This window comes from Ammodytes marinus (genome assembly GCF_949987685.1).
Source record: "Ammodytes marinus genome assembly, chromosome: 6".
NCBI lineage: Eukaryota > Metazoa > Chordata > Actinopteri > Uranoscopiformes > Ammodytidae > Ammodytes > Ammodytes marinus.
Window position 1 is genome coordinate 17,317,197 of NC_137235.1, and position 26,520 is coordinate 17,343,716.

At 39.9% G+C, this 26,520-nt stretch overlaps 3 protein-coding genes across 3 annotated transcripts; all 3 read right to left on the reverse strand.

Annotated features, from left to right (window-relative positions):
• Nucleotides 1-5,178: 5,178 nt before the first annotated feature.
• On the reverse strand, nt 5,179-8,905 carry LOC307251440 (tetraspanin-1-like; the record flags this gene model as incomplete). Its single annotated transcript, XM_080028811.1, has 7 exons — nt 5,179-5,235; nt 6,306-6,398; nt 6,508-6,639; nt 6,978-7,085; nt 7,215-7,289; nt 7,900-8,112; nt 8,849-8,905. 7 exons carry the CDS (start codon nt 8,903-8,905, stop codon nt 5,179-5,181), a joined length of 735 nt encoding a protein of 244 aa, XP_079884937.1.
• A 2,557-nt stretch (nt 8,906-11,462) lies between these two features.
• Nucleotides 11,463-19,604, reverse strand: LOC307252183 (ras-related protein Rab-3D-like). The gene is made up of 5 exons (XM_080029790.1): nt 19,462-19,604; nt 15,927-16,160; nt 13,081-13,199; nt 12,529-12,653; nt 11,463-12,414 (listed from the first exon to the last, which is right to left on the reverse strand). The coding sequence occupies exons 2-5, from the start codon at nt 16,158-16,160 to the stop codon at nt 12,227-12,229; spliced, it is 666 nt and encodes a 221-aa protein (XP_079885916.1). The 5' UTR covers nt 19,462-19,604; the 3' UTR covers nt 11,463-12,226.
• Nucleotides 19,605-21,806: 2,202 nt separating this feature from the next.
• pld6 (phospholipase D family, member 6) lies at nt 21,807-25,704 on the reverse strand (the record flags this gene model as incomplete). Its single annotated transcript, XM_080028812.1, has 3 exons — nt 21,807-22,057; nt 24,257-24,486; nt 25,526-25,704. The coding sequence occupies 3 exons, from the start codon at nt 25,702-25,704 to the stop codon at nt 21,807-21,809; spliced, it is 660 nt and encodes a 219-aa protein (XP_079884938.1).
• Between the last annotated feature and the right edge of the window lie 816 nt (nt 25,705-26,520).

Consider the following 26,520-nt stretch of genomic DNA (forward strand, 5'->3'; position numbering starts at 1 on the left):
TTTCACCAGCAAATAACATGAAATTGGACTTTTTGACATTAAGAGATACTGTAACTTGTTTGTTTGGAACCAACTTGAGAACTGGATAAGATTATAAAGTTAGCTCCCCTATTAAACTTTTTAGGTCTCTATGCACTCAAACAAATTATTCAAGCCCTTCTTAGATGTGACACATTAATATTCTATTTGTTTAATGAAATATATATTCATTCAAATAAAAACCAAAGTTTAACACATGTAACTTAAAATATATTCATCTCTCTGCTGACCCATCCATTCAACCCAAAAAGATTGATTTCAATTAGGGGAGCATGCGCAGGTGAGGTGACCACGCCCTTTGAGTCTTTCCATGCCATTTTGTCCCTCTTCCTGCAGCGAGCGACTACAACTCTACTACTCTCGGTAAGTTTTCGTTTTTTTTTCAGTAGTCCCAAAATGTGAGATATTGTGCATGTTGTTTTATAAATTGGCATTTGTAAAGTTGTCGTGATAATGTAAAGAACAGACAAGTTTCACAAAGTTTTTTTAAGGTTGAGTTGGCAGTCCGTGGCTGTGAGGCCTCATTTCAGTTTTGAGCTAGCTTAAGGAACTTTTAAAAATATTTTAACTGGAAATTTGGCAGCCACACTACCTCCGTGAGCAGCGCCTGTCACATGTGGCTCAGCTGAATGAATCTAGAATATATTCAGGTTGAGGCTGGGGATGCATCTGTATACAGCTCAAAGTTAACATGATGGTTAAACAGCAGATACCTGATTTTGAAAACAGCAACACAGAAGAGAAATTGCACTCAAAATCAGATTATCTTCAAAAAAGATTAGATGACACAGACACCTTTAAAAAAGGTCTCTCAGCTCTCCTGCACACACAAGTTGAGTCAACACTCGCCACTGCACCTATACAGGTATTTGCCATTGTTCTTCATCCACAGTAGACCTCTGCAATATTCACTGTATTCATCAATATTCATATGTTTGTTTGAGGTCTATGTTATTTGGAACTTGGCTTTATATAAAAAATTGTGTTTTATGTTAAAAGAGTGTTGTGTATTTTAGTTTTTCAGCCATCTGCTGCTGAGGATGCCGAGAACGTCCTTGCTGCCACAGTTATGGGCATTCACACAGTCTGTCAGTTTTTGGAGCCAGGTGAAGTTGGAGTCGTCAATGAAGGCGTGAAAGTCCTTACCGATGTCAGCAGTGCTACAATAAATAGACTTTAAAATGTAATTTTGAGGTTAAATTCTTGTCTGTAACTGTTGAACTGTGCTGGTGCCTGTCTTGGCCAGGACTCTCTTACAAAAGAGAATTTTAATCTCAATGAGACTTCTCCTGGTTAAATAAAGGTTAAATAACATTAAATAAAACAATGTATTTCATCTTGCTGTTTGGGCTTATCTATGATCTGGATCTTAGTTTCCCAGACAACCTGAAATACACTTTTGAGTTTGTCCAGAAAATACTCAAACTGGATTAACACAGGCTCAACACCGAAATACAGCAGTTGAAAAATCAAGCTGTTCATGTGAAAGGAGGAATGGGTTACCAATAACTTTGAGCATTCAATAAATGAGCATTGGTCTGCAATTGCTCCTCCCTGATGTTTTGCTGCCTGGACCAGTTGCTTTAAGCCTGTGGAATTTCGAACTCCATTTGTAAAATAGACAGTATTTTTCAAAAATGCTTATGCACTTTTATTACTATTTATAGTATTTGATCTTGTAATTTTTCAGGTGTACACTTACTACACAGTTAATTTAGTTTTGTATGCATTTAAGTTGTGGTTTGCAAATAACCTTATGACATCTGCTGTATTTCTGCAACTGTCGGGCATTTTGAAAATGTTTGGAAGTTTTGAAAATGTTGTGGCTGTACTGGCATATTTCTAAGGTTAACATAATTTTTGTATTTAACTGCAAAACTATGTGTGTATTCAGAAGTTCTATAAGAAATGTTATTGACCTTAGGAATAACATTTTGAGGTTCCAAAAAATAATCTTTTGGCTGCATTACTGATCCTGTTGGGTTAAAACGACTTTTAAATAAAAGCCCCACAAACAAGTCATGTCTCATGTATGTTCTATTAGGGTAGAGGGTGGAATAGGAGGGGGGGATTTTTGAATAACTCATTTCCAATTAACCATATATTTTTAGGTTGAACAAACACAATTTATTTTAACTACTTTAATATATGTACTTTAGTTTAGCTCTCTTTGACACAAATATGTAGAGGTAACTCAATTTCATTTCATTAGATAGATGAATTTAGTTTCAGCTGGACCAACTTAAAAAAGATTTGGTAGATGAACTCAAATACATAATATTGAATGGATCGACTTGTTTTAGGTTGGGGTAACATATTTATTGGATGGAAATTCTGCCCACAATTTAATTGAGTTCATTTATTTGAGTGTGAGAGAGAACAAGGCTGGTGTCATCTGCAAAAAGCAATGACATTTGGTTGATTATTTTTATGCATAGGCCTACATGACGGAACTGGAGGGTAGCCTACAATGTAGCATTAGAACAAACATGTTGTTTTACACTTGTTGATTTGATTATGCCACTTGTCAAAATTTTGTGTAATTTCAGGGACTGTGGATAAAACGAAGCAGATGAAGAAAAGGCCCACAAGTTAATAAGTTACAGTGATTAATATTTCCTTATAGTGTTATTAAGATGTTTGTTATTTAAAGCCGATGACGTAGTAACTGTCAGATAGCAGTGGTGACGTCAGTCAGCCGGAGCGTCTATGCATGACTTTTCTTATTTATGACCACTTTTGCAGGGCTGGAACTCACTAAGCAGGGCTGCACACTAATTAACTGCCACGATTCACTGGTCGTAATGGATTAACCTCTCATCACAAGTGTAATATGCCTTAGCAGACTATTGTTCTTTTCCCTGGTTTTGCTCCTGTGCATGTACTGTAAATGTAACCCTTAAGGGCATTAGAGTAGGCCTGCTCAGATATTGACAAGTCACTAGTTCTTAAAGCTGGGGTATATGATTTCTGATTGGTCAAAGTTAACATGAGCTGTACACTTTGACCAATCAGAGCGAGGCTCTTGGACTGTCCAGTCACTTTGGCACGACTTTGTTGGTGTAGAGCGTGTCAGGGATGGACCATAGGGGAGGGACCAAACAGAACAAGTGGAGCGGTTGAGGTATTTGCATTTGAATCTCTATCCCAACTGCCATTTTCTCCCCAAATCCTCCACCCCAGCTTTATAGAGGAAAGAATTAAATGACAACACAATGATTAACTGGAGCCACTGGTACATTTTAGATTGACTGTATTAAACTTGGTCAAAAAAAATAAAGTATCCAGTGTTCAGTGCAAGAATATTCACAATGTTTCACAGGTTAGACCATAACATTTTTAACCGAGAAACAACTCTTTTTAAATAGGCTACCATTAAATAGGCTAGCTAAAAAATGTCCGTAAGGAAAAAATAGCAAGTGTTCCTTTTAAGTTCAGTTTTCGTTCCTTTAGTTTCTTCGGTTCGGCCAGTTCAGCATACTGTAGTCAAAAAGGGGAATGTCAGAAGTAGTCTAAAAAGTAAAAAGGTCAAGTGGTCATGTGTGGCGCTTCAGAGCGCTTTCACCTGATATAGGCTACTCAAGTGGTTGATGTAAAGGAAGAATAGGCCTAGTCTCATCCGGCACAGGTGATCTCGGTCCACTCCTTTGGATAAGGAGATCATCCAACCACTCTCTCTCACTTCGGTTATGTTTCCCTTCAATTTCAACTTGGTGTGTATAAAGTTTAACTGCCACTTGTTACATTTCACTCGTTTTCAATCACCACTCGTTTCACTCTGCTGGTGTTAGCGTTCTGGCTGCGCATTGACGACAGCTACGGGAAAGGGCGGGGCTTACTTCCCTCTACCCAATAGGAGGTCTGTATTCTTAGATACAGCCAGTAAGACTCCAGTGTGAGCAAAATCCCTGATTGACAGCTTAATGACCCAACAGGTAAACAATGTGAGAATTAGGGGAATAGAACAGACAAAGAACAGAAAGGGGAAGAATAAATAAATAAGTGTATACTATGGGAAATAAGATAATATAACAGGGCCCACCCTTTCTACTGGGTTACATCAACTAAAAGGATAATCAAACAGCGGATAAATTACACACCAGTTTCCTCCACAACATTAAATAAAGAATAAGCAGTGAGAAAATGTTTAAAGAGGACCTATTATACTACTTTTCTGGTCTTAATTTCTTGTTTTACACTGCTATAGAGCAACCTGACACGAATCACATCACAAAAAACTATGTAGATTTTCGGGAAGCTCTTTCTCTTATTTTGGCGATCCAGCACGTCCTGTCAACACGTGAGTGTGTGTGCTTCGGCAATCTCCGCTCCCTCCGCCTGTGCATCGGCCATCTCCGCTACCCTCCCCCCCTCTTGCAAACCCCACTCCGTTGTGATTGGTTACCTTCCTTCCGGAACACTTTCAGTGGCGGGAAGCGCGAGCATGGACCTATAAGGGCGTGAGGCAGACGCGAACAGGGAAGTGACAGCATTACCATACATGGAAACATCCGCGTGGTCACGTCACAAATTTTTATGCGACGTCACGAATTATGAAAGGGTAGACCGCTTTGAAGACGTAACTTCTCGACTGGCTAGAATAGTGTTTAGTGCTCTGCACAGACACCCCAGACGGTCAGCAGGGAATACGTCGAAATGCATGTAAGTCATTATTTGATAATTTAGTATGGTTAAGCATGACTATGAATCATCATAACAACGTTTATAGGTCATAAAAGTCAAAAAGCATCATAGGTCCTCTTTAACAAAAAACAAATTGTGAATGTTGACACTTGTTGGTTGTTGTGTGGGAAACCGTTGTCCTCTTTACAGTCACTTCCATGCTTACCATGTCACAGTTGACACCGACTGGATTCTGCTCAATTCAGGAAATGAATTGGACCATGAACCTCTTGAGACATATTTTGTTGATGACAAACATTTTGTGTCCTTATGGTATTCTGTCTAAATATTTTTATGTAAATTTGTTTGTTACATGCCTGTTATGTTGTTTACTTTGCAAACTTCACTGTGATAAGTTTAATACTGGATCTTTGTAAGGAGTTTAATACTATGTGAGGAGTGTAATATATGATTCCAGGCCCACCAATTACATATGTCATCCCGAACAGGTAAAGGTTACGCCTTGTTGCCAATTCGACTGTAGAGAACCATCGACACCACCATGGCAGCAATCTGTAAAGAAAACAGTACATCAAAACAGTATAATGATATAATGGTTCTGGTGGTAATGGTACATTGAGCTGAAACTCACTATGAAGCTGATTGATAATTTATCACTAGGAGTGAACCTTTTGCATTGTCAGATGGTTATTTGAAACATTTGAGACTGTTTGCCTGATGAAGGTCTAGACCCAAAATGTTGCAGCTATTTATTCAATTTTTTTTGCAGGTAAGACAGTGATCGGGAGTCTAATTCCCTTGTATTGTCTTATCCAAAAAATATGCGTAACAGCAGACGTGTGTTGTAACAAATTTTGATTGTTATTATTTTATGGGCATATTAATCAAGGAAGCACAATATAAAACAAAAGAAAATGTAAAGATATTTCCCCCAAACACGTCTCTAAAGGCCAGGACACACTGCCGTCGGAGAGTCTGGAAGGGGCGGGGACACGAATCTGTTTGGTGTGTGCCGTGATGTCGGTCGTCGTAGATGTCGTCGGGCTTCTTTTTTCTTCTTCAGTTGGAGCAATTTGATTGGTGGAGGGCTAGCGAATCAGTGAAGCCCGGAAGTGAGGCGGGTAGCACAAACAGCTAACAACATTTAGCCATTGTTTTTTAATGTGTTTGTTTGTTTCGTTCAGCGAGTAGGCCTACTCACAGGCATCAACCCTTGTTGACTGCTTGACACCATGCTCGACACTCTCTGCTAAAAATGGTGCTCTTTATGGTCCATAAATATAAATACGTATTTCTATCTATGTTTATGGTCTAGAGAGCTGTCCCATCATTTCCGGCTCCCGTATTTTTTTGGGACACAATACAGATTAGCGCCGCCTGCTGTTATGGAGACATTACGTCCCGCGCAAGCGCAGAGCGTACGGAAAGTCAGTAGTCGGCTCGGTGTGTTCTTGGCACTTTTTTGGCCGCAACGGGCAGACTGGAACTGCCTGAAACGGCAGTCTCCATTTTCGGGTAGTCGGACCGGTGTGTCCTGGCCTTAAAAGCAACCATGTGGCCAAAATAGACGGCACTATGGGGGGTTAGACCACTATATATGGGTTTGAAGCTGTTTTCTGTACCTCGATAGCAGCGATTCCTAGAGCCACCGCTGCAATGATCATTGCGTTTTCTTCTATCCATTCCGCTATCTTGATAGAGCAGCCTTTAATGTACTGGAAGAGAAAATGGCAGTGATGAAGAATTACTGTTACAGTTAATCACAGATGTGGGTTTTGTTATTAACTTGCATTCAAGTAAGCCAGAAGTAACTTGGTCTCTTACCGACGTAGATACATTTTCTTCATTGCATGGGAAGGAGATCGGGTTGCAACATTGGTCTGGATACAAACCTTCGACTTTGTTAAAAGGAGAGTCCTCGAAATCTGTGTAGTTGCTGTATCCGCAGCATTCAAGCTAGAATAAAACCACAAAGAAACCGAAACAAAAGTTCAAAAGTCTTCAGGAACAGCTGTAATGCTACAGAATTGATAGAGGTGTGTACCGATTTATTGTGAAAATCTTAGTCATCAGCACAGTTTTGTTTTCAGTAGCAAAGAAAAGTCTGTGTCGCAACTGCAAATCCTAAGAGTAGGCTAGTTTAAGAAATGTAATAATTATCGTTGGATGGGGTATATGTTTAAAGAGACACCTTTTCCGTCTCAAAGTCTGATCAGATCGATCAGCTGTGAGTGACCATAGAGATGAGTTTATCTTGGGACACAAGTATTGACTTAAAAAATCAATTAAATTACCGTATCCATGGTGCTGTTCCAGCGATTTGTCAGAGCATCATCTTCTCCGTAGTTCTTCTCAATGCCCTCTTTAACTTTATCCTTCAGCTCCATAAATACTTTGTCAGCCTGAGGGGGACATGTAGACAATCATTGTACTTGGTATTAAAGCTCTTCAGGTTTGTCCAAGTTGCCTAATCCGACAAATGGCACTTCTTGTTCAAGTAGGTAGAGTTTTCCTTTTAAAGAGCCACTTACACATTCCCGGAAGACAAACAGCAACACAGCTCCAGCAACCTCGACAAGGAAGATGATCAGCACAATACTGAAGAACTGGATGAGGAGAACATTGATACTGTAAACACTGGAGCCATGAAATCAAGTCTGACCAACAGTGTGGCTCAAGCAGATCATTAACAATGATAGTTTGTGTGTGTGTGTGTGTGTGTGTGTGTGTGTGTGTGTGTGTGTGTGTGTGTGTGTGTGTGTGTGTGTGTGTGTGTGTGTGTGTGTGTGTGTAGCTGATCGTAGAACCGCAGGGATCAAACCAAAAACGACATGCTAAAATATCTAACAGCCCCCCCACATCTCCCAGAATGCAAATGAGATTCTTCTTGACTTCTCTGATGAAATAACCGCAACCAATTCAATATCTCCAATACAAATTATTCTCTCTGCTCTCCAACAATAATCTAAAAGCATTTTTTATTTAAAAAGAAGGATGTTTATGCTTCCTTGAACACATCACTTAGACTTTAAATGAATCCCAAATCACAATGATGTTTTTTTTATTGAATTTCATTTTGGTTTGTATTTTGAAGTAAATATGCTATATTTTTCATTCTTCAACAGAGACATTTGTGGCGTTATTACAAACTTTGTAAACACCAGAGATGTTGCTGTCTACAAGGCGTAAGCAAATAATAATAAGTGAATAGCTCACCGTCATTAGCATACACCTGCTCTCCTTGACAGCTCCGCAGCAGCCCAGGAAGCCAATGAACAGCAGCACTGCACCCACTCCAATGAGCAGGTAGCTGACGGTGGCCAGGTACTCTAGCTCTGAAGGAGCATCCACGGAATCCAGTAAACCCATCAGAGAACCACTGTCCACCTTCAACCACACTCCCACACCCAGGACGGCTGCACCTGCCAGCTGCATGATGGGTGAGGGAAGAGGATAAAGAGTGAAGCTGAATGTTGACTGTTATTACACAAACAAAATTAAAATAAATTATCTTGTGAGTTTGAACTATAGGAACGTGGTTACCAGAAGGTGAGCAGGAGTTCAGCCTGACAATTAATCAAAGTAGGTTTTAAAAAATAAAAATAACAATATTTTTTTATCCTTTTAATAGCCTTCTTGTTGAGCCTTCAATTATTACTATTTTTAACCACTTGTTGTCTGCACGGTAAATATGAAGCTACAGCCACATGAAAGTTTGCTAAGTTTAACATAAAAACTCATAAATTAATATGTTTTGTATAATGTGCTGGATTTTGTTACATTCAGAATGGCTTGCTGTTTCTTCCCCTTTTTCAGTCTTTTATGCTATGCTAACAGCCTCCTAGCAGTAGCTTCCTCTGTAGCATTACAAACATGAGAGGGCTCTCTTCTTCTTGTATACATTTAGGCGAGAAAAATAGATGTGTATTTTTTCAAATTTTGAAACTATTCCTTTAAGCTATCACTGAATGTATAGTCGGAAGTTTATTGTGTTTCCAGGTTTATCTTCAAAAGATAATTTTACACAAAGCCAGAAGTGAATATCTTGCACTTTTTGATACTTTTCTATTTCATGTGTGTTGTCTAGTAGTCTGTCCTGGGCCACTTAGAATAGAGTTGGACTGCAAAAGCGCAACATTCGAAGACTTCTTCTCTTTCAACTTACAAAGATGGCGCCATTGAAGATGAACATCATAGTTTTGAGGAAACCGGAACAACACATCTTGGCTGATTTTGTTTTCTTTTTCTCAAACTGTTCAAAAAAAGAGATAGAAAATAAAGGTGTGTTAGTTCAGATGCTAACTAAATAACACTGTAATTGCTTTCATGCTGTCATAATCCAAGGTTTCGGTTGATGTGTGAGATAAGTGGCTCGTTCATATCTACACTTCGTGTTTTATTTTGCCTTGCCTGTCGGTAAGGATTATCAAGCGCACATTCGAGTCACATGGTATCTATCAATCTGGTTCAGAGCTGAAAAATTAACTTCCTTATGCTACAGCTGAACTTTTTTTACTCTACATTGTAAATGTAACATAGACGGATTATGAGATAATGCGCCCCTGGGCACAAACTCTTAAAGGGCCCCCCACTCGTCCCTATCCAGTCAGGTACACTGACTTTTCCACACATATACATACAATTAATAGCAAAAACATATTAAGGAAGTCATTGTTTCCCACAGGAGTTTGGGATACTGTTGGAGGGACCCTGTACCTTGTTGGGGGGTCCTTTTTAAAGTAAATGCATCAATCTGGTGCACTTTGAGAGGAAATTTTAGAGGCTATATCAAATCCTGAGATGCAGAAGGAACATTATTTTTAAGATGTTTCTTAAACAGGCAGCACTCTTTACTCTGCAACTGTAAAAACAGTACAGTAGATTGGTCTGCAGACTCATTTTCTATGATAGAGGGGCCCATTTCAACAGATTAAGGGTGGATAGCTACTTTTTATGAACAATTTAGAATTCACACATAGAAAGCTTATTTCTGTATGTGTGAGGGGGCCTTCAAGGCCCCTCATGGAGACCCTTAGACAGAGCTACTAATGCTGTTGTTTTTAACTTGCTTTTGTATTTCTCCCCTACTAGTTGAGGGGCCCATGATGATTTCTATCTTGTTACATTTTAATGAGTATCCTTATATTTAGGCTATTCCTTTTTACACCCTGTTATTGACATCAGTGACCGAGCTCTTTGACTATGCAACATGAAAAGTTACTATCAGTATCTCTGGCTAAGGGCCCCCCTGAGCCCTTGGGCCCCTGGGCCTGTGCCCAGTGTGCCCGTGCAGTAATCCACCCCTGTATTTACTGTATGCCATAAAAATGTAAAATGTTACATCAAGTGGGTCATGGACATAACGTAATAATCTAATGTCTTCAGATGAGTTCCTGATTATTGGTAAGGCCAAAGTCTCTGAACAACTTACTGGTAGTCACACTGCAAGTACATGAAGAACCATAAAACACTCACAAACATCCTTGTCTCATCCCTTGCATAACGTGTGTTCTCTGTATCAGAGGCATGAGCACAGTTTTAGAGTTATTTTCTTTTATCATCTTCTTTATTGCAGCTTTGACTAGAACAGTCAGTCAGAACCTCCATGGCAAATGTTTTCAAGGAGGCAATAAAATGCTTCCATAACCCCGGCAAAATAACATGGTGATTTGGAAACATTATATGAAATCTTAGTTGAAAAGTTGGAGAAGATTTTGAGGTTCCCTCATCAGCTACTAGCAAGTTTAAGATGTAAAGGAGACAGTTCCCTCTGCTTGGTAGAATCAAAGGGTTTTGTTTTTTACATACCGTTTCGAATTGGATGATACTTAGTTTATTGAATCAGTCAGTAGTTACAATGTAGGATTATTATCATATTAAATATGAAAACTACTAAATTACATTAATAAGACAGGACATAGCAATGGACATCAGCTTTGGGAAGAAAACATTTGATTACAGTGGAAATACATCATAACATAAGTAATAATTCCAATTATCAAATACAAGCCATGTGTCATTGATCATCCATTTGATCCTTTTCTCAGGCAAAAAAAATCCTGGATCATGTCATATATTAATTTGCTATACAATAGCTGGATTTAAATCAAATGTATAGTAGTTTTGATAATATAGTTGGATATTTAATTAAAAATATGAAAACTAAAGAAGCTCTTACCTGTATTGCACAGAGTTCTGTCTGTCCGCTGAGGTCTGATCAATCAGGAGTGTCTGCTGAACGAGGCTTTCACATGCCCCTTTATCTTCTCACAGGTTTCACACAAACACACGTGTGCAAACACACACACACACACACAAACACACACCTAAAGGAGTTCATGACCTATACGTCACCGATTTTGCTTTCCGGGTAAGCCAAATTTGCTGTGGCCAAAGTCCCTTTAAAAATAGATACGTTTATGACAACTTCCTGGAATAACTAGTTCCTGTTCAGAATAATTATTTAGATGACTCATTTATTATTGTATTCAATTTAACACAGAGCTCAAAACACAGGACCAATCCAAGAAGTTAAATTATTGAATGTGTGAAATAAACACAAACTTGACGAATGTGTCATTTTCTAATGAAAGAAAAAAGACTTTCGGGATAAGATGTGTAAAATGATTGATTCCTTTTCAAAATGATTAACCAATGTCAACACTGGTTAAAAACTTGAGGGAAATGATTAGATATTTCCCATTATTCAGAAGTGTTCTTTAACACAGAAAAATATAATTGAAATTACTTTGCACAAAAAACCCACAGACATATTGTGTAGATACACATATTTTATTCCCAACATTTAGAGGGACATAATAAACCTGGCAAAGGAACTTTCGAACTAGCATTAACCATTACAGTTACAAAAGAAAAAAAGGAAACATTTAAATTCAGAAGTAAATGAAAAAATCACCCCAAAACAGTAACACCAAGTCTGGACGACACAGACCTGGAATCACCCAGCACCTTTCAGGTATTTTTTACCTCTTTTGTCAGGTATGTTTGACTTTGCACTGAACGGTTAAAGAGTGTTCTTTCTCAGCAGGATTACAAATCCACACAAAACACAGTTGTGCAGTGATGAGTCACAGTAATGCATGTGCGTGCAGCGCCCACAAGGGGGCAGCATGATCACAAGGATTCCCACACCACGCTGATTTGGTTCATGCTTTTCATTGGCATCCTCTCCTGCAACAGGTGCAGTTCACCCACTAAACAGGGAATAGTAAAGCATAAAGCAGAGGTGTCGGACAAAAGGCACAGCTGCTCAGTGCAGCTCTTTGGCATCTCGGTGTAACAGTCCCTATCAAATCACAATGCAGCGGCTGGAGTTGCCACCAAGACGGGGAAAAAGTCAAATGAAAAAGGGAGCTAGCCATGATAGTATTGCAGTAACGTATGGTAAAGTACATTCGCAATGATAGATTCAATTCAGTTAATCTGTGTGTGTGTGTGTGTGTGTGTGTGTGTGTGTGTGTGTGTGTGTGTGTGTGTGTTATTATGGAACCCGCTCTCTATGAATTTCAATTGCCAGCAGCGATCAGCATGAGCAGCCGCCCTGGTTAGTGGGGGGCTTCTCCTTCAGGTCGGTTCCCTTTTGATTGACTGACGGACCGGCGTCACCGTTGGGGCTCTCGTTCATCTTCTCATAGATGCAGTCCACCAGCTTGTCAAATACCTGCTTCACGTTAACGTTGTCTTTGGCGCTGGCCTCGAAGAACTGGAAGCCTGGGGAGCGTGGCGGGAGAAGGAAGGATTAGGAGTTGTTATAGGTGATTTGGTTTGTGTGTACTTGCTGAGCATGTCATAAAAGTGTGCATGGTCATGGATGTGTGCGCTAACCGAGCTCCGTAGCCAATCTTTGGGCATCTTCAGTGGGGACCTGCCTGTCTTCTTCCATGTCCAGCTTATTGCCCACTAGCGCTACTTGAGCGTTGCCCCACGAGTATGTCTTGATCTGGGTGGCCCTGCGAAACACCAACACAACATTGTTCACAACCACTTTACTGTATGTCCTGCAGCGACTTGGTTCAGTTTTGAGGGACTTCAGAGGCAAATATGGTAAACTTCAAAGGTAAAGAAAAGAGCTGTGAGTTTTAGGAATCATATAGTGACTGGGGATAAATGTGGAATAATGATAGTTTTCCTTTCCTGTATCTGGCTCCCGCAGTAATAAAAAAATAAAAAATGTACCCCAAGTTTTATCTTTATAAATGTATTGAACACATAGTAAAAGTGGCAGGTAGTCTGCAGGTTATAGACACCAACAAATATACTGCTAACAATCAAATTCATGCCACAACATATAGCACAAAGGCCTTAACTGATTGGATAACACACACACATACTGATATACATGGTGGTATGACGTAAAATCTGTAAAAGCCCACGCACCAGTCCTGTACAGCGCAGAAGGACTCCTGGCTTGTGATATCATACATCAGCAGGAATCCCATGGCTCCTCTGTAGTACGCTGTGGTGATGGTGCGGTAGCGCTCCTGCCCGGCTGTGTCCTGTGAGACACACACAACAACACACTTGAGAAATTCTGGGACTTTTATTCCACAGGAAGACAAAACCTACTCACCAACACATACAGTACAATCCTAATAATAGACAAACATTTATTCTATAAATTAAATAAAAGAAAGAAATGGGAAGGGATGCAAACAAGAGGTTAACTCGGTTGTCCTGGGAAAGAAAGGTGAATCATTAACTGTCTTGGAGCAGAAGTTATACCATCCCACCGTATGTTGATGTAGCCACACCCTGTAAATACACCAGGATGTGCTGTCTGCTTTGTGTGTATGCCTTAAGGGACACAAATATATACTATTACTCTGACCATGTTATTTTCCTGTTAGTGCTCTTGTCTGATTTAAAGAAAAATGTTAAAGCGTTAAAACATAACTCTGATGTGGATACATTAAAAACAGCATTACGAAATATGTTTACTGATTGATTTAACTGATGAAAAATAAGGGCAGCAGCTGGTGTGTACAATCATAACAGATGGACGTTAGGTGACCTACAGCACGTGTCAAAGGGACCACACTGTGGGAGTCACAGGCATGAGATTTGACCAGTGTCTCACACACTTTTACGTCCAATTATAGTGCAAGGTTTGACAAAATAAGACTGTTTTAAAGGCCCCTTAAGAAACCCATTCAGGTTGCCTGGCAGCCTATAACATTTGACTTACACTTGGCACTTTCTTTGTGTACAAGTGTGCAACTGTCTCATTGTTAATTAGAGCAGAGAGGGCATGCCTTGCTGAATACATTAAGAAAAAAAACAGGAGCTCTGCGGGTGAGTCCTTGCCTTACGCTAACATTCAGTAATAGATGTGTCCCGGGTGTCGGTCTGCACTGTAAGCACATTCAGGGCTCTCAGGCAGCTCAAAGCCATGCATCTTTCATGAACCCTGCTGTCTGGGGACCATGTTAAACATCAACTGTCATTAACTCAGGAGTGTGAGGAATGAGTTTGTGCCACATCCACAACAGGCTGCGGCGTGTACAGGGGGGGCAAACTCTGTGTTGTGTAACAGAGCTTTCTGGAGCACTATTCACTCTGCATTTGCTCCAAGATGTGTATTCCAAAACCCCTCTCAGCCACCAGGTGCACTCCATTAATTACCTCAAGTCAAATACGGCTATGGCGTTTAAGAGGCTGCAGAGGTTTTAAGGGCTAGGAGCTCCTTTACACCTCAGTGATGTGAATGTGCCACCTTAACCAGAGATGTTTTTCTTTATTCTTATTGAAGAAAGATTTGCAAATACTAAGACATTTTATTCAGAAAAATGATTAGCATTGCAATCTATTTCCCATGGCCCACATCACCCCTAAAGGGTCTGGTTGCAGTTAAACAGTAATGCCCAGGCTAACTGCTTAAGGTGTGTCAAGGTAAATTAGTAAATTAAAATAAGAGTAAGTAAGTAAGCTTTATTTATATAGCGCCCTTCACAGACCAGCGTCACAAGGCACTTCACAATGCGCTTCCAAAGCGCTTTACATATTCACATTTTATACACACAATCAAACACCGTAGGCAGTAGCTGCCATGCAAGGCGCTTTCTGAACCATCGGGAGCAATTTGGGGTTCAGTGTCTAGCCCAGGGACACTTCGACATGTGGCGGACAGGCGGGGAATCGAACCTCCGACCCTGCACTCCAGAGGCGATCTCCCTACCCACTTCGCCACTGCCGCCCACAGTAGTATAATAACCGAAGGACAAACAGGTGAGCTGTCTGCCATCTGTGCTGCCAGTCACACAAGAAAGAAACCTCTACCAATAGAACCAAATTGAAAATGTCACATTCAGAATGGTATGAAACCAAACCTTACCTACAGACATTAGGTGTTGACACTCAGTCAGCTAGCTTAGTAAGCTTTTGAGTGATTGTTAATTTGAGTTAAATCTGGTCAAATTAGAACAAGGTCTGCCAGCCTTTAGTTGCAGGCAAACATCTATGAGTGTGTTCTGGCCTTATCTTCCAGACCTTCACTGTTTTCTCCTGCTGGCTAAGGACAAACCAGACTATGTGCACGTAATGGTAAGAAAGGAGGGGGAAGTAAGGTAGAGTGTTTTGCTAGCTCATGCCAGGATATGTTGCCAAGATAAACAGAACTATGTCCAAACCACTTAAAATAATAATAATAATAAAATACTATTATTCCAAAACTATATTTTTTTTTTAAATGTTGTTTTAAATTTTCAAAACCTATAACAGTCATATAGCTTTGACCTGCACCTTTGATCTTAGAGTAGAAACAAACAATTAAAATGTTTCTTCAAAACTTGTTACATTTAGCAATATTTAAACTTTTGGCTAGTGTAGATGGAATACAGTATACCACGTTACCTTGGTTTCAGATGAATGGCATTTTACATCACGTTACAAACTACTTTTTGAATCCGTCTGTCTTTCTACTGCAACACTCTTATTCTCTATATTTTTCCGTTCTCTGTTTCCCACTCTGTAAAACATATAATACATCAGATTTATATAGCGCTTTTCCAAATGCTCAAAGACGCACCTGGAAAAGCTCCACATCCAACATTCTACCTTTACAAACAGAACACAGACAGACATTGTGAATTCAATACATCAAAATTATGCTGTTTTTGTGTTGTCGCAGGATGTCTCTTGAAGTAATTATCTAACAGGTGTTCCTTTTTTAATCACATTTCACATTTTCAACGTCTCAATACGTCGTCCCCCCCCCCCCATCTCACCCAGATCTGCAGTTTGACTCTCTTGTCGTTCCTGCAGATGGTCTTGACTTTGAAGTCGATGCCCACCGTGCTGACGAAGGCCGAGGTGAAGGAGTCGTCGGCGTAGCGGAAGAGGAAGGAGGTTTTCCCCACGCTGCTGTTGCCGATGATCAGCAGCTTGAACATGAAGTCAAAGTTCTGGTCGGCCGCGTCTCTCGGCTCCTGGCCCACTCCTGGTTCTCTGGCTAGTGCCATCTGTCCAAATGAAGCAGGACAAGAGGAGGCAAATTGTAATGAATGGACAGTGATACTCATTCCTAAAATAAAATAAAAGCATGGCACCATTATTTTGGAATGCTCTTTAATGGAGTCTGTAGACGATCAACTAGTGCCGAAAGGATCAGTTAGTTCAGTGATCAGTTAACTGGCAGAACTACGTTGTCATAAATGAGGATAACTGATTAATCATTATATTCATTCATAAACAAATGTGTTTTGTTCTTGCTTTTTCAATGTTCTTACTTTTCTTTGCTTTATATAGGCCTATCCGATTGTAGATTTAATATCCATTGGTTTCAAACTGTTGGTCAGACACAACAACACTTTGAGGATGTCAAGCAAGGCACAGAGAAACAGTTTTCATCAAGAAAGCAAAAACATTACATTTTTTGTTCTAAATTGTGAGGATTTGCTTCTTTTAGTTGGTCTTGTTTCAATGTAAATTGAATACTATTGAATTGAATTTTCGACTATAGTCAACTACAACAAACGATTTAACGACATAAACTCATGACATGCATGTTTTCTTTTCTGGCTTTGACATTCAGACAACAGATACATACATTGACAATTAAATCACATACATGTTAAACAATTAGCAAACTGGTTCAGTTCTTATGTTTACTTTATTCAAAATATGTGAATGATGACAATAAAAGCGAAGAAAAAAATGCAAACTGTGCAGTGCAAAGAACTATTTTAGCCACATTTAGCTGTTTTTTTGCTCAGCTGATAATGATTGATAATGGGAAGATTATGCAATTAAAGAAGACGTATCCTGGAGTTAGCTTCTGCGATGAGTAATTACTATGCTTTGGCTCCATCTCCAGCCTCTCTGGCTGATACTGCTGGCTTGTTTAAAGATTGGAAGACTTGAGTCCGAGACAGTGACTCATGTGTTCAATTGTCAGAGTGAAGAATCTCAGCTATTTGAGCATTCTAGTAACAGTTTTTGCTTAATGCTTAAACACTAAAAGTTGTTGCTATTCCCAAAGCATCACAACCTCTAACTGTTGTGACCATAAAACACAAACACAAGCACCAACCCCACAAACACAAAATAGGCTTTGCACTGTGTTTGAAATTCTGCAACACACTTCTTGCAAAACACTACACACTCTTTTTTACACAAGAGACATTGTTCAAAAAAGAAATCTCCTGCAATCCTTGGGAAAACACATCTATTTAAAATTCAAAACACAGCTAAAATTGGAAAAGCACACAGACTCACACACACAAACAAATAAAAAATAAAGCTAATTGAATACCAATCAGTATGAGCCTTAGCACTACAAATATACCTCAGGTGAGCTCAGCTTCTTTGTGAGACAGTAAGAGTCAGGGGAAGAGGACGAGAGAGCGGCAGGAGGACAATAACAAAGAAGGCAACAGACGGAGACACATACAACAGGGACACTAGAGTGGACCATGTTATAGATCATGGCCTAACAATATAGGAGGCTGGGCAGAGAGTCCAGCCCAACTACACAATAGCTCCATAATTAGGAGATTTAGACTGGATTGAGTGTGATGTCGATGAGGTGATGTGGCCAGACGAAAACAGGAGGCGGTATCCAAGGGATTCATAATCCACCCGCCCCATTCCTTACAACAGTTTTTTTTATTTTCTCGTAATTGTTTCAGAGTTTACAGTATAGTAGTGACACACTGAATTGCTTGTTGAACTGTAATCCTACCTATTCATTTTTTTGCTGGCCAAAACCATGACATTGCAAAATGCACTTTTTTTTCAGATGCTTTTTTATTTTTATTTTCATGTGTCTAGATGAACTGTAGTGAACCAATCTTTCACAAAAAAAAAATCAGTAGGGGACTTTTAAAGTCAAAAACCATCCAAAGTACTGACTACAGCTGTGTTTAGCATAAAGCACATCTGTGTGTTGTTGCTGCTAGGAAAGAGTAATTCAAAGGTGCATGTGTGTATTGTTTTGATGCTAAAAACAGTTTTGAGATGGGATTGTTAGGTTTTGTTTCAAGAGCTTCATTTTGCCGTATAAGTTAGAAGTTTATCTCTATGTGCTTTGTCTCATTCGGCCTGTGTTAAGTTTTGACACAGTGGGCCAAAGTCTGCAACATGTGTGTAAGCAATTGGCAAAAACTGTAACACTCACATGTCTGAATAACACTAATAGCTGAGCAGATTCTGTTGTTGGTAAATGGAAGTGTTTTTTTGTTGTTTTGTTTCAATGGTCATTCCTCCTCCCTCATCCCTCTCAGCTCTCATCCCTGCGCAATGAATCACGGCTGGGCCCTCGCTCCCTCCCCCTGTTTCTCTCCCTCCATCAGTCAGCCACTGCTCTCTCCCTCTGTCCATTCGTCACGTACACTCACGTTACAAAACGTATTGGATCCACGGAGGGAGGCTGCCGCTGTGGGCCAAGAGGAAATAGATACACCCCCCTTATTCCCCACCCCACTGTATGTTTCATCCATCACCCGTATGACCATTCATCGACCCGCTGACACTCCCATTTTAACACACAGACACACTTACGCACCCATTTATCCTCCTTTAGGCCTTCTCTCTCTCTCTCTCCCTCTCATATTCATCCATACATCCCTGCTGTCAGCATCCATCCATAATCCCCAGACTCTCTGTTTCCTCCATCCCTCTGCATCAAGCACCCCAACCCCACCACCATCTCCCCTCCCTCATCCGTCAGTCCTTCACTTCTCCCTGATTACTGGGATCTCTTTGGAGACCAGCTCAGCATTACTGCTTCCAATACTATAAAGAGGGGCTGGCCGGGGTGTTGCTCTCTACTACACACTCAGCAAAACACCAATATCCACGCATGCGCCTACTCATCGGTGTTAAAACACACAAACTAGTGCCCGGAGGCGTATAAGGCAGAATGAATCGGTATCAGCAGAAGAAAAACATATCATCTCGCTAAAAGTTTGATAATATAGCCCACGCGATATGACTGAGCAGCAGATGTTGACAGCTGGTCTGAAGTTGATGGAAACGGTTATTAGAAATGGGGCGTGTGCACTTCCCAAGACCTTGCTACTGTTTGTGTGAGGACACATGCCACTTGTTGACACTTGTATTTGTTTCATCAAGTTCTTTCTATACAACCCAGCCAATATACTACAAACCACAACATAAAAGTTAATATTCTGACACCGTAGGCTGACAACAGTAGCCTACCAACAATTAGCCTAATTTGCCTACCATACGGTGGCTCAACTACAGCCTGAGGCATTAGGACAAACCCTCCTTCTGAAAAACAGTGGGAAATATGTTTCTTACCTCGGATGTTTTATGGGGGTTTGTCTCCTCCGTCCGTCCCGCGGTCGTTCACCTCTACCTGGAAGCTGATGGGTGTGCACTGCTGCGGGGCTGGGGCGCTCCTCTCCCGGATCTCCAGACTGTGCATATGCCTGTCACCGGGACACCCACCACCGCGTAGCCACAGTCAAGTCCTCCGTGATGTAAGCACGACAACTTCCTGCGTAGACTTTCATAATAAAACCACTGGTGAACTCGAGTTTTTAACGTGTGAAGTGCAATTCTTTGTTCAGGCAACCTTTTACCAAAGTTAAAGGCCTACTTCACCGGTTTGAATATGAAGGTGTATTGAATTCTGAGATCCTATGTAGTATAAATGTGCAAACAAAAATTAAATCGGTTCATCCTAGCCTGAGAAAAGGCAGAAAGAGTGTTTTTTTAACCCTATATTTCTCCTTCTCGTGACATCACAGAAAGAGAAATATAGGGTTAAAAAAAAACTTACTTTGTAAATATTACTGTGATGTCTTTTACTGTGACATCACAGTAATATTTACAAAGTACGTTTTTTTTAGTTGTGTTGATCTGTAATGTGCGTGCCATTACAGCTATATGAATAATCAGACTACTACAACATTCTTAAAATGAGTCATTACATACAGGCCCGGATTAAGAGGAAAGATTACACTAGGCATACCGCATTTTTTCGGGCCCCCTCCAAACGGACACTTTATGATTGGGTGAAAAAACTACATACATTTGACCTGCATATGCTCAGTCCAGGAAAAAAATCGCTTGGTTTGACGGTTTTGACCAACCAACTATCTAAAAAAATGTTAAACATAAAACAGAGATAAGCAGCAATGTTTTACATTAACATAGGTGCATAGCTTTTATATACTAGCCTATCTATGGTGCAAACAAACGCTGGGCATTTTTGCTTATTGACAATAGCAATTAATTTGGCTAATTACTAAAATTATTGTCAAAAAACAACTAAACATATAATATAACCAATCAAAAAGAAAAATGTACTATGATTCAGTAAAAGCATTATGGTACCCACATAAACATTTTGCATTATAATTTATCCTGCTAAACTTTTAATGTGAAGGTTAAATCCCCACATTTCCGGTAACATTGTGCCTTTCACTGATTAATTGATGCAGTTTCAACAGTAAACTTCAGGCAGCCCTGCTATAGTCTGTGTTGAATAGTGCAGGCGGTATGCAGTAGTAATGCACAAACATGCAACTTTTCAGTTATATCTGTCACTTATACACCATGGATAAAATATATCAGCTGATACTTGAAGTCTAACATTCTCATATAGTACGCTGAGCCTTAAGATGTAAAGGTCGGAGAAAAAACAAGCCAACATTGAGACAAACCAGTACAGGCACATATCAACAAGCATCAGCCTGGCTGTTGAGAAATTCAGGGGAGTCATGCACAAAGGCACGTTAATCCCGTTGAGCATTATGAATACAAGAGTGTATTTGTGCGCAAAGTCTTTCTGTGAATTTGAGACAGAGTAAATCATGTTGGAGCAAGATAAAAACTACAGCTGCTGGGCAATGATGCAACAGACCTGCCAAAACCACAGCATGAACATTTTTTCTGTTTCATTTTTATTGGTGCTTGGCAAGACGGTCCAAGATACTGCAGTATCACACACACTCAACAACACACTGGAGCTATACACAAGGTGAAATGTGGATTGTTTCTTAGTGAAAGCATTTAAGTCAAAATCCTAACTAGCCTATATATTATATTCCCTTTAGATCTGAGGGGAAATGTATCATGTGATAGATTGCTGATTAGCCAAGGAGAAAGACACATTTGATCACCTTGGTGGAAACGGTTATTGTGTAAAGTGACAACATGTGAGATGATATAAAAAGCATGAATTTGAATAAAATAAAAAAGTTATCACCTAACACAAATATTTAGGTATTTTCATAGGAACTAGACTATATCTATGTTGTGGTTATAATCCTCATCGTAGGCTGGTCCCAAACATTGTTTTTTGTAAAAAATAAATAATAATCAATAAAAAAATAACAAATAAAACTTTTTAACTGCATGCCGAGTCTGGTAGATCTCACCAAACAGTTTCATTCAGATTTAAACAACTTTTCTGAGAAACGGCCATGAAACTTCCGCCATCTTGAACAGTATCATAGTCACTTTAATGTTAAACATACCTCCCAAATCTTTATGTAAGAAGACGTAAAAAAAAAAAAATTTAAAAAAAAACTCTGTAGACCTATTAAGGCTGATTTTTTTTTTTTGGGGGGGGGGGGGATTTTACATGGACACCTTCTCTACCTGGAAGGTTCATGTGGAACTGACTTAAGGGGCCATCAGTTTTTCCCAGGCTTCTGATCTTTTGAGCGGAGGTGGAGGGCGGGGTTGTTGCGCAACCATAATCTGTGGAACTCCTTGATGAAGGGCTGCAGCAGCTCTGGCTCCTCAGTCACCATGATGTTCTCCAAGTTGCTCTGCACTGCATTCAGCGTCCAGTTGAGGGAGCCGGTGACGAGCAGCCGGCCATCCACTATCGCAAACTTGTGATGCATGTACACAGAGCCCACGTCATACCGCACACAGATGCCTGTGGGGCGGAGGGTGGACAGGTATTAGGGGTTTAGAATATTCTACTATGATCTTGTACAGTATATGTTATGTTATTCGTTACAACAACAAAAAAGAGAATGTGGAGTAAATACAACATAAGGTACTTGTGCGTTAATGATGGTGATCAAATGTATGTAAGGATCACAAGTGCACAATTTCTACACATTAATTCTATGAACTTTTCCAAGAATAAAACACCGGTATAGAGTTTCTAACTGGACAGTACTGAACTGACCTGAGTGGTATTATAGAAGGCTTATGTAAGAATCTCACTGCTTTTAAAACCCTACTAAAAGCAGACCATTCAACCCTACTGCAAATGTCATCTCACAGCAAGCTTACAACTCTCAACAAGTAACATTTAAGGTCACATGAATGATTTCACTCCATTAATTCATAAGACAGCAGGTGGTTTTTCCTATCCAGTCTGAACAGGAGAGATACCATGGATACAAAAGCTTCAAAAGTTGCGCAACACAAAACTTGATAAGGCTTTAGTTATCAAATCTTAAAAACAAGTCTAAACCCAGGTCTTTCTATTTATTTCACTTTTCTGATTCCTCACACAAGTATGTTTGTTATAATGATTACTTTTTCTACTGCAAGAAAATAACATATCAAGCCATAAATGAAATCCAGTTTTTCTGACACTGCCATCAGCTACTGAAAACTCTGTATACATGTACTCCTAGTGTTGAATATTGTAACTGCAGAAGCTATTTCAAATAAAACAAAGTATATACATTCACAATTATACTCTAATACAGAGAATGATATGAATACTAAATGGGTTTTATTAAACTTTTGTATAGAAATGTTCTCATCTGTTGTGTTGAATGCAAACTAACACACTAAAGTATTACTTTGGTAGAGTATTTGATTTCAGTTTACATTACACTGCAGACTACCAATTTTCAGAGCAGACTTAACGCAGAGAGCCATTAGACATTAGTCATGCAAATTCTCTTTTCAAAGTGTAAGTGCGTGACCTTTGAATAAATAGTGAATACTGACCAGAAATCTGTTTTAAAAGGTTAATTTTGCATCTGAGTAATATGTCCCCTTGACCCCACTAATCGCTCTGTGAAAATGCCTTTTTAAAAATGTATTCAGCTCAAAGTGAAGAGAGCCAGAAATTTAATTGCAATTGGAAATTAAAGTTTCAGTTTTGACCACACATACCCTGCATTCCAATACCCATACTTTCATACTATTTAGTATGCCAGAAAAAGATTTAGGATGTCTCAATCTACATGCATGTCAATTGCAGTAGGCCAAAAATACCTAGTTGACCCACCAACTCCAATTGCATTTTGCAGTATTCGTCTTTAGTCTTTTAAAAAAAAATCTGCCTTACATGATTGTTTTTCTCTCCCGTGGCCGTAACACTCTTCTGTACTTTAGTACCTAGGTAGTATAGTAAAAATAAAAAGTATGTGATTTGGAACGCAGGGATAGTCAAGAATCGATGTCCCCTTATGAGGGAAATGTGTTACAAGAAAACTGTTGACCGCCCCGAACTGACAGTAACAAAGCACAGAGCACAGGTCTCCTTCAGCTATTTGAAGTTAAAGGATAAAAGAGGAGTTAATGATTATCAAAGTGGTTCTTGTGAGTTTTGCAGTCACACACACACACACACACACACACACACACACACACACACACACACACACACACACACACACACACACACACACACACACACACACACACACACACACACACACACACACACACACACACACACACACACACACACACACACACACACACACACACACACACACACTGCCTAATTTGCAGTCTGGTTGCCAATGTCTTACTTACTTAATTCCTCCTAAACCATATACAGTGGCTGTAATTTATTAAACAAAGAGGGCTGAGAGAGAGAAAAAGTGAGACGGTGCGAGTCTGACACGTGACATAAAAGCTTTCAGAGTGTGATTACCCTGACTCATTGGAGGCCTTGTAGTTGCAACATCCATTCACCCATACAGTTCCTATCATCGCTCCATAAGGAACCTAGTGAGGCTTACTGGCAATGACTCTGCTATTGAGTAAGACCAGATTCATCCTTTCCTGTATTTCAAGTGACCTGACCCGACAGAGGTTAGAGTGACTTCTTTGGCAAATTCTGTCTTTATCAGAAAATCAACGTATCCGTTTCCCTCACCAGCCTTGCGGAGGACCCCGGTCTGGGAGCCATTGATGGCAGCGTAGTCCTTGTCAACGAGGGCTCGGATGGTGACGCCCCTGCTATGCAGCGCTAGCACAGCCCTGCTCAGATTCATGTTGGAAAAGGCAAAGACGCACAAGTCCAGAGAGGAGGACGCAGACAGGATGTGTCGGAGAAGACGGGAGAAAGAGGTCTCTACACCATGGGACAATGGGCAGACACAGGAACTGGGAGAGCAGAAAACAAGAGAAAATAATAGTGTGCTTCTGTACTGTATCATCTGCTGATCTCATCCATGGTGCACTAAATACCTAGCCTGGAAATCCAGACCTATATCTAGAAATATATACATAGGTTCTGGCCAAGATCAATAGACCTTTCCAACTCAAGGGGCGGCACCTAGGTGTGCATTTCAAATACCACTGCACGCAATTGGATAGCAGCACTACAACCAATCAGAGCAATGAACAAGGTGACGTATTAAGCCCCGTTCGTTAAGCAAACAGCAAGGTTAACTGGTAAATTAAACTTTTCCCGTGGTTGGTCGGCAAATCAGAACATTACTCTTTCTTGCTAATGAAAGATTTGAGTGCCGTCTTCCAAATCGTTAAGCCGCCTCAAACTTAAACAACATATTCGCAGCCATCTCTGTTGTTTACTATCACGGTTTCGATGGCGCATGCACAGCACTGTCGTCATCTGGTTACGTCCAGCCCAGAGCACCATACGTAGGGCTCTGGCCCGCCCATTTCAGATAGAACCAATTGAAACGTAGCTAAGAATTTTCTGACATATTTAATGAGCTTCAATGGAGAGTGTCCAGACCAACTGGCGCAGCAAATTTAATTTGCCAGCGGCAGATCTGGATTTCTAGGCTACTAAATACCCTTTGCGTATGGATATTGCGATGTCGAAACGTGGGGAAACCAACTTACAATAGCTCTATTTAGCAATTCATGCAGTCATGCATTGGTGCACAATTTTCAAGCAAATTGCTCTCTAGTAGCATCGGTGTTACTGTTTAGATAATGTTCGAGGTGTAATTGTATGCAAAAAAACACATCCAGTACAGAAAAGAACAGTTATGTTATGTTGTAAAACGACTGGGGGTGAGGATTGGTAATTGCACTGGAAAAATCCACTTATTGAAAGCATGGAGGGGCTGTGTTTTTTGGTTTCTTGTTATTTCAACATACTTGACAGTGATACAGAAAAACAAATCCTATATAGCTTTTTCATTCAATGCAGCGATTATTTTTCTCTTACTAAGGCGAAGATGGAGCGAAGATGTGTTCCACACAGGCCATCTCAGAGGGAAAGAAGATGACTTCATTGAGGATCCGGCCAGGCCTCAGGCGACGGCGGAGCCAGCCCAGCAGCTCCACACTGAGAGAGAGGGCCACCAGACCCACACCAACCACCCGCACCGTCCACATCACTGACATGTTTACTACATAACAAAACAAAGCAATGTTTAACAAGCAAACATATAGCATGATGAAATCTCTATGTTTTGGCTTCTGTAGTGCAATAACGCATTAGTCTGCCTCCTCAATTTGGAATATTTGCTACATTTCCCTATTTTGAGATCACTGTTTATTTAATATATTTTAATAACTTGTGTCTGTTTGAAGGTGTCACTTGGAGAAATCAGGGTTTACATTAAATAATCTGTCATTGTATAGAGAAATGATCAACCAAACCAAAATCGTGGTCTGAACATCAGTAAACAATTCAATTAATCATGAAGTATAATGTCATGTAGGCCTAGATCAATTGCAGAACAAATGTATCCCTCATTGACACACACACACACACACACGATATGATGTATGTGATTAAATTAATTAGAACAATTGTGTATTAAAACTTTGAGCAAAATGTTGTTAATTTAATTTTTTCAAATTGGCTGATCATAGATATGATTTACCACAGACACATCCTCACTGAAAAAGTTCCAAATTAAGTTTTTCACTTTCTTCGATAGATGTCGTAGTATTGGCTAAGGTTATGTTGAGCAGAAAAATTCTAGTCATTGGTTAACCAAGTTAATAAAAACTTAATTGAGTTAAACTAACGTTGTTTAACCAGTGTGTTCTTGTTCCACGAGGACATTGATAACAAGATGATGATGTGTACCTTTATCACAAAGCGTCAACAGAAAACACTTGGAAAAGAAGACAGGCTACGACGAAAGAAAATAAGGGCTATTTCAACCAAGTTAACGCCAAAGGGTTAACAACATCCCATTTCCTATTGTC